General features: G+C 41.1%; 1 protein-coding gene across 1 annotated transcript in view; it reads left to right on the top strand.

Moving 5' to 3' along the window:
- Window positions 1–12,235, top strand: part of COL3A1 (collagen type III alpha 1 chain) — a 170,565-nt gene that overhangs the window by 101,517 nt on the left and 56,813 nt on the right. Inside the window, exons 25-29 of the mRNA XM_033947168.1 lie at window positions 225–278; window positions 2,457–2,510; window positions 6,318–6,371; window positions 6,648–6,701; window positions 10,745–10,789. Coding sequence (XP_033803059.1) covers window positions 225–278; window positions 2,457–2,510; window positions 6,318–6,371; window positions 6,648–6,701; window positions 10,745–10,789 — 261 coding nt within the window. The remainder of the gene's footprint in view (window positions 1–224; window positions 279–2,456; window positions 2,511–6,317; window positions 6,372–6,647; window positions 6,702–10,744; window positions 10,790–12,235) is intronic.

Below are 12,235 nucleotides of genomic sequence, written 5' to 3'. Positions count from 1 at the left end.
ATGGCTCCCGTAGTCAAGTGGGTCAGAGCCGGCCCGAATATTATTTACGTTTTTTAAATATTCACGGGCTGGCTCTGCTCCTAACCACCGTGGATACGGAGGGAGAAGTGTAAACATAGACTAGCTATTTATAAGGTCACAAAAAAGGCACTTGATATGTTATTGATTATATTAACATTTCTGTATGTAACAGGAAAATAATTGTGGACCCTCTTCTTTTTTAGGGTCAACCTGGTAAGAATGGAGAAAGAGGCAATCCAGGATCTGCTGGTCCACAAGTAAGTAAAATGTAGCAACTTCAGTTCTGGATGATATTCAGAACACAGGAGGTAGGCCAGCTAACTCCTGTGGTCAATGGTGACCACCGATATGCAATGCTAGGCTGTTTCCGGTAACCGGTACTGAAAATTCAGTTTATTCTTGGCTGGCATAACCAGCTAAGTCGATTTTCAACTCTGGTCAGATAAGTTTGTAGCATCAGCATCAGAAAGAGTGAAAAGTAGACCAGTGGTTAGAGAAGCAGGCTGCAAACAAGTGAAAGAAGCATTCAATTCCTGCTTCTCCCACTGATGGGCCTTGTGGCCTTGAGCAAGACACTTCACTTTCCATTACCTTAGGTACATGCTGAAGGCACGATAAGCTTCTATAACCTGCATTACTGTATGTTATTTAGTACAGGCCCCACTAGACACCAAGGGCCCTATATATTAATAGTACATATTGATGCCAGCTACTAAATGTTGCCTTTAAAAGAAAGTTCTTTACTGCAGGGAGCTACAAACCTGAATTTGTAAGTTACCTAGAGCAATACTTGCTCTCTTTTTAAATAGGGTATGTAGACTCAGTTTCATAGTTCACCGCATGTTATAAATACTTCCGGTGATAGGATTTGTACTTTCAGCAGCTGCTTTTGCACTGCTTTATGAACGAGACATGTAATGTTTCCATAGGGCAATTTACAGAAATGTCCACATTGTTGCAAAGTCTATTCTTCCCCCCCCCCCCCTACAGCGAAACCAGAAATTCAATGCTGGTGCCATAGACGGTGACTGGCATTGGATTTCTGGTCTATTTTTAGCCGGCTGAAACATAGCTGGCCAGGCCAGTATTCAGCTGCTAGCTGACTAAATCCTAACAACCAGACCAGCCTTTTAAGTGGCTGTGTCTGGCTGCCAAACGCACCCCTCCCCCCTTTTACAAAACCACGCAAGAGGTTTTTAGCACCCACCGGCATGCTGAAAGCTCTGCGCTGCTTCGACATTCCTATGAAGTTTCAAGTTTATTTAAAAATTTGTTATACCACCTATTCAGGCTTCTAGGTGGTGTACTTTAATCAATAAAAACATTCAAATTAACAAACATATTTGGGGGGACAATTAACTAAACAGACAGACTTCTACAAAAGGATAAAAGGGGTCAAACTACAATGTTATAGGAAAGAAACACTGAAGGAGAGAACAAAAGGTAGGGGAAAGAATGTCGGAGCAGCACACAGCATAGTAAAATAGTAGATGACGGCAGATAAAGACCCGAATGGTCCATCCAATCTGCCAACCTGATTCAATTTAAATTTTTTTAAAAAAATTTTCTTCTTAGCTATTTCTGGGCAAGAATCCAAAGCTCTACCCGGTCCTGTGCATGGGCTCCAATTGCTGAAGTCTCCATCAAAGCTCCCTCCTAGCCATTGAAGCCCTCCCCAGCCCATCCTCAACCAAAAGACCATATACAGTGTACCAGACGGCGCTAAAAACCTCTAGCGCGGTTGTGTAAAAGAGGACGTTAGCTGGAAAGCCACTGAAAACTGGCACTGATCAGTTATGTCATGTGACACAGCCGGTCATGTGACACAATCCGCTGAGCCAGATATTCAGTGGGAGATAGCTGACTATCTCTTGCTGAATATCGCCAGATTGCCACCTATGTGCTATTTAATCAGCCGGGAGCTGTTCCCAGCCGGCTAAATACTGCTAAACATTGGCCTATGGGTAGACCTATGGCAAAGTTGCAAGATATTCATTTATGCTATAAAATATGCACATATCCATGCAGACTTAGGCAGAAAAATTACATCAGCCTTGAAGTAGGCCTCATTTTCTGTTGGGAACTTTGAGGAGGCAGCTTTATCAAGGCACATGAGTGCCTAGGTTGCCTTTATAATATAGGCATAATTTATGCACCTATGTGCTTTGAGGTAAAATTATCTTCCCTACACATAAATTTGAAACAGAAACCCAAGTTCATTATTTCCCTATCCCAGACTATATAGGACACAAAGCCTGTCTAATTTTATTCCAGTTTAATGTATGTGTGTTAATCCCTATACATTATTTTACCTGTATAAGTAATGGACAAGTTTCAAACTGTCAGTTTTACCGGCTTCTGAAAATTGCTTTCTTAATCATTTCCTTTAATAATATATTAATGTCTAACAATAATGTACTTTTTTATTTGGTTAGGGGCTGCCTGGAAAGGGTGGTGATCCTGGTGCTCCAGGTCCTGCAGGTCCTGCTGTAAGTCTTATTTTCATATGTCAGACCTACTATGTCAAAGTTTTTTCTTATAGCCACAAAACAGATGAAAATCACTGATTTATGGTGCCTAAAATGAAGCTGCTTAAATCATTTCTTATTGCAAACCATTCTGAAATTTTATGGGCTACTAATCATCTAAACACCCTCGGTATTGTCTCTGTTAATTTTTCTTTTAAATCTTTTGCTGTCTAAATAATAGGTTCCCACTTTAATCCTCAGACTCTGAGCCCTTCAGTGTATTACCTGCTGTTTATTCATTCATAAGCTTCATGTACTCAGTTTAGAATTAGCCTGAGATTAGCCTAGTTTAGATTAGATTAGCCTAGTTTTAGGTGACAGGAACACATTTAAATTGTGGTGTTCTAATAATTTACATAAACAAATGATCACTTGTGCAATGTAAGTGACTTCATATAGAATATCAACAAGAGGAAAAGTACATGGCTTCAACAAAATTATGATTGGATACATTTACAAAGACTCACAGGGGCCGATGTTCAGACCATGGGAGATAGGCTGCATTATTCTTGCAGTTATCACTGACTGCCGATATTTTATGCTGGACCGGCACTGAATATCCATTCTATTTGTGGCAAGATCAAACTTAGCTGACTAAGGCCCCCTATTATCAAGCCGCGTAAGGGTTTTTTTTTAATATCATGGGTCACTGGAATTCTATGAGCATCGGAGCTTTTACTGCAGCAGCCTGCAATAAAAGAAAAACCCTTACGCGGCTTGATAAAAGGGGTCTAAGTCAATTTTAAGCACTGGACAGCTAACTTGCAGTGGCCAAAGATAGATCTGTTTTTTTGCGCAACACATTTTGATTGTTAAATTTGGCTGGTCAGCACTTACAATTGGTGGCTATTGATATTCAGCAGAGATAGCTGCCTATCTTCCTCTGAATATTAGCGGTTAGCCAGCCAAATGCTATTTAATTGGTCAAGAGTCATTCCTAGTTGCTTAAATAGTGCTGAATATCAAGCGGACAGAATCTAATCCTGGGCCATATGGTGATCTAAATCTGGGATTCTCAACACAGTCCTTGAGTTTTCAAGATATCCACAATGAATACATATGCGATAGATTTGTATACCAAGGAAGCAGTCCATGACAATCTATCTAATCCATACATATTGTGGATATCCTGAAAACTTGACTGGCTGGGTATGCATTGAGGACTGATTTAAACAGCAACAATTGTCCAAATTCAGCAAGTTAGGTTGGAGGTAAACACCCGAACACTAATGAACTTACACAAGATCTTACCATTTTTGCAAACTGTGAATGGGCATACACAGTAAAAGAAAGAAGAAACACCTTGAGGGTCATGCATTAAAGTTTTGTTGCTGCTTGGAAGGAGCTGTACTTTTATCTCCCCCCCAAAAAAAAACATTTTGGGGTTGGCATTCAAAAGGGTGTAATCAGGCAGTTAAATCCTGATGAGTTAGTCAATCCAGGATATTCATCAGCATTTACTAACTGGCATTGAAATTCTGGGTTTGCTAAGTACCATAGGAGATCGCCGACAGTCTCCAGTGGTCTGAATATCGGGGGGAAGGGGGGTAACGTGCTAAATGTGGGAGAAAAAGTTTACTGCAAAATGTGTTAAAGCATTTTGTAGTAATTTGCTTCTCAGCATGTACTACTCACATGCTATTTGATTAAAAAAAAAAAAATTTCAGAATGAGCATGGATGGTTATCTAGCGTGTGCTAGCTGGATGATGCTGACTCACATGTGAGAGCACTTAGCACCTCCTATAATGCTCCCACATTAATTATTTTGTGCGCAGGGCCTGTCAAAAAAAAAAAAAAAATATATATATATATATCTATAATAATAAAATGGTAAGCACGCATGCGCACTCTAAAGCCGTGTTCCCTGTTCCATCGGGATGTGGCCACAAGAGTGCGCATGCGCGCTTACTACGTCACCAGCCTCTGATTGCCTCCACAAGCCGGGACCACAACCAGCCGCCGATCTCCGTTCCTCCAGCAGGGGGGTGGAGGGGGGGCTCGGAGGAGAGGGATCGCGGCCGTTCAGCGCCCCCACCGAGGAGCCCAGCAACTTTCCACCCCGGCTCTTAAACTGACCCTGCCGCCCGGGACACGAGTCCTTTGCCGCCCCCCTTCCCTTCCCACGGGCCCGACTACAAACCTGGCGATTCCAGCATGTGCAGCAGTCTTCACACGCTGCTTTGGACCCTTCTACTGCCCTGATTTGCTCTGCCGTGTCTCTGCCAAAGTAAATCAGGGCAGTAGAAGGACCCGAAGCAGCGTGTGGAGACTGCTGCACACACTGCTGGAATCACCAGGTTTGTAGTCAGGACCGCGGGAAGGGAAAGGGGGTAGAGGAAACCCTAATGCTGCTGCACAGGGAACTGGTGTGGGGGAGGGAATGCTGCTTTGGACAGACAGACAGCAGAAGGAGGAAGGGAGACAGAAAGAAAAGAAGAAAGACACAGGGGCAGGGAGATACACAGAAAGACAGACAGACAAAGGGGGCCAGGGACAGAGACAGACAGAAAGAAAGAAAGACAGCGGGATTCATTTCAGGAGGGGTGCGGGATGCGGCAGAGGGAACTTTTCCAATGGGTGCAACTGGGCGGCTGTTGGGAACCTCTGACCAGGGGCAGAGCAAGGTAAGTGTATCATAGGGATAAGAAGGAAGAGGGGGGGGGAGAAAAAGGAAGGGACGCCTACTGCTGGACAGGGGGAGAAGGAAAGAGGTGCTGATGGACAGGGGGGGTGAAGAAAAAGGAACGGGAGGCCTAATGTTGGACAGGGGGAAAAGGAAAGAGGTGTTGCTGGACAGGGGGGAGGTAAAACAAAGGGAGAAGGGCTGCTGCTGCATAAGGAGAGCAGTGAAGGGGTGGTGGTGGACACAAGGGAGGTAAAAGGAAAGGAGAATGGACAGGGGGAGCAGGCAAGGGGTGGTGATGGACAGCCAAGGAAAAAGAAAGACAGAAAGAAAGAAAGCGGCTAAGAAGAGAGAGAGAAAGAAATAAAGACAGACACACACACATATATTCTAGCACCCGTTAATGTAATGGGCTATAAGACTAGTATATATATAAAATGCTCTCAGTACTGTTGCAAAAAAAAAAAAAAAGAGCTTATCATGCAGAAAAGTCCTACATTAGCACTTGCTAAGCCCATATTTTGCCATCGCTTAGTGAGCTGACCAGGTCCAACTATTGGTCAGTGTCTGGTTAACTTCTGGGTCAGTGGACATCCTCAGATATTCAATGCCAGGAGCTGCACAAGGCTCGGCATTGAATATCTGAGGATAGCTCAGCCCGTGACTGGAAACAGCTTGCAAGTCACTTACCACCATGGCCTGAATATGCCCTCCTTCATTATTTGTATTTAGAAAGACACAGATGCGTAGTGGGAACAAAAATGCCATGTGCATGAGCACATGGAGTTTAAAAAAAAACTGTTAATAGAATGAAACATCAAAATTGAGGTTATATTGGTTTTGACTCTAGAAAATGGTCACATCCCCAAAAAACTAGAACCCATCCTCCATGCCAAGGATTCTTTAGCTCTCAAAATAGTGTCATAGAAACCTAATAAATAACAATAGAGAAAGATTATATGGCCTATCTAGTTGGCCTATCCATACCAACTATTAAGCTTTACTAACCTTTCCTCTCCTTTAGAGATCCTCTCTGCCTGCCCCATAGTGCTTGCATCTACCATCTCCACTGGGTGGCCTTCCAGTTGATGATCTAAATTTAATTAATGCAGTATTTATGAATTTTATCATTGTTTTCTTTAAGGGATCTTCTGGTGAAAGAGGAGAACCTGGAGGAACTGGTCCACCAGGCTTCCAGGTACTGAGTATTCCATCGATATTTAATATAATTTCTCTGTTCACTAGAAATAAATATAATGTCCTTGAAAATATTATACGTTATACTACTTATGATTTAAAATAGAAAAATGTACCAAAGCCCATTCAGTTCCTATGGGCTTTCTCACATTTGCCACACCTGGAATCACTACCGCGGCTTTGTAAAAGAAGCCCTAAGGGAACAGTTATATTTTTAAAACCAGAAAATGCAAATAATTTTGTAGAATAAGACATTAACATAGCTTTCTTTTTGTAGGGCTTACCTGGGCCTTCCGGAAATCCTGGAGAAAATGGCAAACCCGGCGAAGCTGTAAGTAATTGCCTTCTTAGTTAATATGAGGTGTAGTGTATTTCTTATGGTTCATATTTATTTCTACTTAGGGCTCCTTTTACGAAGGTGTGCAGCGTTTTTAGTGCACGCACAAGATTAGCGTGTGCTATAGCGTGCGCTAGCTGAATAACTACTGCCTGCTTAAAAGGAGGTGGTAGTGGCTAGCATGCGCGGTATTTTAGCGTGTGCTAAGCGCGTGCTAAAACCGCTAGCGCACCTTTGTAAAAGGAGCCCTTAGTGAACTGAACTGTACAGTACATGTAGCACTGATAATTCTAATCTGCTGGCAATTTGTCACTATTCTTTCAGGGGGATTTTTTGTGGGTTGCCTCTGTGATCTACTGTGGCTCCACAGACAGATGGATCAGGGGCTACTGCAGGAAGCTGCAGAGTTTTCACATGTCAAAGCATGGCTCCTAATTTGAACCAACATAAGCTAATTCAATTTAAGAAGAATAATGAGGAAATAATAGCAGAGGTGGGCAGGCTAGAAAAAGTTCTGAGCTATTCCAAACAGATTCAGAACAGAAAGCTCTGATTTGTTCTAGTTTATCCTGGAAATCGAAATGTTGTATAATAACACATTTTCTACCACTCTGAATCCTTTCCATACCTCTAACCATTCGTTCATATGTTTACCTAAGTCTCAATAACCCCCCCCCCTTCCCACCCCTTTTAAAAAACCGTGTGGTTGTGTTTTTTTTCAATCACAGGTCCTAGCAGTAAAACTCTGACGCTGGGGCCAAAGATAAAAAAGCCTAATGTGGTTTTGTAAAAAGGGGTGGGGGGGGGGTAATCCTCTCTTTGTTTATGCTCCTGTGGATTATATAGTGGTTAATTTCTTCTTAAATTTTATTTCAGTCATATTTTTCTTTCTTTCTTTCTTTCTATTGTGTTTTGGGATTTGTTTGGGGTTTTTTTTTTTTTTCCAATCTCTGTCACATACAGAACAGATGTGCACACAGACAGCTAACTGCTAATTGAAAAAGGGTGGAATGTTTGCTCTGCAAGGCAAAAACACGGGGTCTTGAAGGGCCTCTAGAGAATGGTAATAAAGCAGGCACTTTTTATCCCTTCTGTTCCTTTGAAGTCAAGACTCTATTTTTCCTTTCCCAGGAGCTTGTCCTATTTCTAACAATCCTGTACTCTATGTTTTAAGTTGACACAATAAATAACAATTACTACCTCATTTGGGCCCCTGAGGTCTGACTCCCTTAGGATTCTCAGCATCTTGTTTCAATGTTCCTTTCATTCTGTATTTTTTCCTCCTTGATGACATGTGGGGTCATGGGAAGTGCAGAAGAAGCCATCTGGGTTTTAGAGAGATATGTTTAGCAAAATGCCCCCATTCTATCAATCATTGCCCTCCAATTAAAGAGGCTCAATTTGAGTTTTGTTAGCAACATGACAGAACTGGCACCTTCTTGACCGTATACTCTTCTACACACGATTCACTATCCTTCAATAAAAAGAGCTAATTTATATTTTTTACTTTTAAGAGAAATTAAGGGCTCCTTTTACGAAGACGCGTTAGTGGTTTAACGCGCGTAATAGCGTGTGCTAATTTGCCGGCCACGCTGGCCGCTACCGCCTCCTCTTGAGCAGGCGGTAGTTTTCCTGCTAGCGCGGGGGTTAGCGCGCACTAAAAAGTCATGTGTAATAAAGCCGCTAACGCGGCTTCATAAAAGGAGCCCCAAGTATCAAGAAGAAAAAAGAAACATAAAAGAAACATGAGAGAGAACAAAAAAAGTTCATTACATGGCCTAAGGTTATCAGAGCTAATGAATAAACATTTCCCTACTCAGCCCATGTTACAGAATAACCTATAAAAAAAAATCTAGCCCTAAGTTCAGCAGGCAGACTTTGGGGTCCTTTTACTAAGGCATCATAGTGCGCGCTAAATGCTAACACGTCCATTATATCCTATGGACGCATTAGCATTTAGCTCATGCTAAATGCTAACTTGTGGTAATGTGTCCATAGGATATAATGGACGTATTAGCATTTAGCGTGTGCTAAGACGCACTAGCGCGCCTTAGTAAAAGAACCCTTTTGTCCTATCTGGAGGTCAGAGTGTTTTATCCTCTCCCCAGAAGTATAAACTCCCAACTTCTCTCAGTGTATGTCTGTTGATCTTTTTCTGTTTCCTTATAGAAGAGTGTGTGTGTTATATTATCCTAGTTACCTTTAGAATGTTGTGAGTCTTAGGGTGGGCTGTATTATTACTATCTGTTCTATTTTTTGTATAACATTTTTATGTTTGAGTGTGTGAGGATATACCCTAAGCAGAATAAGGAGAAGTTTCTGACTGTGCAGTTTGTGGTGAGTGAGTTTCTTTGGTACTGGATGTATATGAGATAGGTATTTGGGCTATAGGATGACTCTAGGACATTTTTGTCCACTGGAGGATGCTCTAGGTCTAAACACTCCATAACAGATTTCCTCTTCTTATATCTCTCCCAAGGTCTGTCTTCCCTTCTAGATCACCAGTGTGTTTCTCCTTCTTTCTAATGCCAGCAGTCTTTCAATCTCTCCTTTCTCCTTCTTGTCCTTAAGGTAATATTTTTATTATCTCACCTCTCTTCCACTTTCCTCTCCAAATGATAAATTGAAGGGCTTATTTCCAAAACCCTCTAAATCAAGTGCAACTAATATGGACTTAGCGGGTTTTGAAAAAAAATAAACAAAAAAAACAAATTCACTATCATTCCCTCAGTCACATCCTTCCTCACCATATGTGTTTGTTTGTGTGTGTGTGTGTGTGCGTTTATACATTTATGAGACAACAAATTGTGATGAATGTAGAAAATATTTTAGTTGTATAGCTGTTTCTAGCATGCTGCCCTTAGATGGCATGATGACCCCCTAGTAATAGTACCAAAAGTCTACCACTAGGGGTTGCTGGTGTTATTTTAGATTAGGCACTGATGAGGGCAGGAGCAACTGGGCACTATCTATCATCACTTAATCTATGATAAGTCCAAGGGTTTCCTTTAGGAGGATGGGGGAAGGGGTTGGGTCTTTTCAGGCCTTGAAGCGGGGTCATGGTAAGGAGCTGTCATTAAGTGGATACTAGTCAGGTTGGGGGGATGGTTTTGACCAGGTAGGCTTGTTTCTTTGGTGCCATAGAAGGTATTCTTTGGAGGGTGCCTTATCACCAACTGTTGTAAACCGCTGACAGACCCTTTTGTACTTAGTGGCTAGATGTTCCCAGGCTGATGAACTAACATAGTATGCAAGGTGGCTGACAGGCAACGTTCATCTTTTATTTGGGGAGTCAGTAACTTGAAGTACATAGGTATCGCAGGTTGGTGACCCCTGTGATAAATCCTCTAAAATTCATAATTTTGTTCATAATTCATAATTTTGTTTTTAAGGATAATTGCCTGCTGGGTATAAAGTATTTTTAATTTAATGGAAGCTATAATGATGGTGGTATACTTTTGAAATCAAGATTCTCTTTTTTAGCTGAATTTAATTTTTAAGGATAAATATACTGGGGTCTGCATGTTAAGGTTAGAAGTTTAAACCTAATACTATAGAAAATAAGACGTCAGTGAAGAGTCATCAGAAAGGGGGAGTTGTGAATAAACCTATGCGCATTATGGAGAAATAGTGATGTTCTATATAAGTTATAATCACTTAAAGAAAACAGCTTGGTGCCATTGAAGACAAAGGGAAGGAAAGTGGCCACTGTATCAGCTAACAGAACCGATGACATTAGATAAATTGTTCTATGCCTCAAGGTAACATGGATCCCTATGTACCCATAACATGCTGCACTGGGTGTGGGGACCAAGAACTGTAAAATAAAATGTTTAGAAATTAAACCAATGGCAGTATGAAAAATGAGCCTATTGTGAGGTTGAAAAAAAGTGGTCATATTTTTAAAACCTTATGGAAAAGTAGTTGTAACTGTTTTGTTGATTTTTCTACAGTATGAAGTACAGTATTTCTATTATGAATGTTATTATAATTCTTTGTTGGTGCTATGATTTTTTTTCTTTCTTTCTGTTATACAGGGCCCTAAAGGTGAAAATGGTGGCCCTGGAAGCCCAGGCAATAAAGTAAGTATTAGGATGGTAATTTTTCAGTATGAGACTAAGATACCAAGCAATTTTCCACCACAGTTTATGAAACCCTGTCCTAGAAAACAATTAATTCTAATAGGGCCAGACCTTTTACATCCAGGAGATCCCACAGATTAAAGGGGGAGGAGCATTAGAGATCCCAAAGACTGGAGAACTAGAAAATGGGCAGAGGAAGTTATAGTTCCACATTAGTGTCCCTTTGAAGCAGGATATGCACAAGAAGTAGTAGAAGGGGCCTGGGCGTTTGACAAGGGGTTTCCTATGTTTTGCTGTGGTTTCATTAGGATTCTATGGGGAACTTTTACTAAAGTGTGATGAAATCATTTGGGATTTTCCCGTGCGTTAAGTTTAAATTTATAACATGGCACTTATGGGGAAGGGGAGGGGGGTTTCTTTAAATATTTTTAAACAGATGCTAATGCCGTTAGCCTTTTAGGTGCACCCTCATTAGGGCTTCTTTTACAAAGCTGTGGTAGCTGTGCTACCATAGTAAATGCTCTGAAGTCCATTCAGGTCCTATGGGCTTTGCTGGATTTACCTCGGCAACATTGCTACCGCGGCTTTGTAAAAAGAATCCTTAATGTATTATTCAGTTAGTGTGCTAATCATAATTTGCTAACTGGAATGCTCGGTCTCCGCCAATGACATGCCCCCTCTAAAAAATATTTTAAAAAATAAGTAATGAGGGGGTTACTGTGCGCTAACAGGCAACATACTGAAGAATGCTTTGTCAGCTATTGTTTTAGTAAAAGGGACCCTAAATTTGGAAATAGATTTACTAACATTTGCTACTGGATTAGTGCATGCTAACATGCGTCTGTGCATGTTATTTATTTTTCCATTTTATGAACTGGGACTTATTTACTAATAACATGTTATTAGCAGTATCAGCATACTTACATAGCAGCCCAGAGTATATCATAATTTATAACATGTATACTGTATGTTCACATAGATTTAATTAGGCATTATGGCATGCCATGGCGCAATTTTGAAACTGTCCACGCTGGGAGAAAAGTTGCATGTCTTAACCCATAGCTTTTGCACCAATTTTCGAAGAGAAAATACATGCCTACTTTCACTTTGAAATTTGCTGTAGGCACAATGTATGCACAATCATTTTCACTTGCATTTTCTGCAGCTTGAGTTTTGCTATTAAAGTTCACATAAGATTTTGAAATGTCACCTGAACCCATACCTTTTCTCCTCCAACCTAAACATACCCCTAGGAGTATATCCTTTCAGTGTGGCTAAATGAGAGAGATAACCTGGCGAAGAAAAACAGAATGTAGACCAGAAAAATCCAAAGTGAAATTTATTAATCGGGCAACAGAACTTGAGAAGTAAACATGCACCCAACGCCACCAAGATTCACCCTGTAATGCTCTGCCTCAGAGGCTGAAAATACCAGGCTATTTAAGT

This window comes from Geotrypetes seraphini, chromosome 5, assembly GCF_902459505.1.
Source record: "Geotrypetes seraphini chromosome 5, aGeoSer1.1, whole genome shotgun sequence".
NCBI lineage: Eukaryota > Metazoa > Chordata > Amphibia > Gymnophiona > Dermophiidae > Geotrypetes > Geotrypetes seraphini.
Note: the sequence above shows the minus strand (reverse complement) of the source record. Positions and strands in the feature narration are given on the sequence as shown.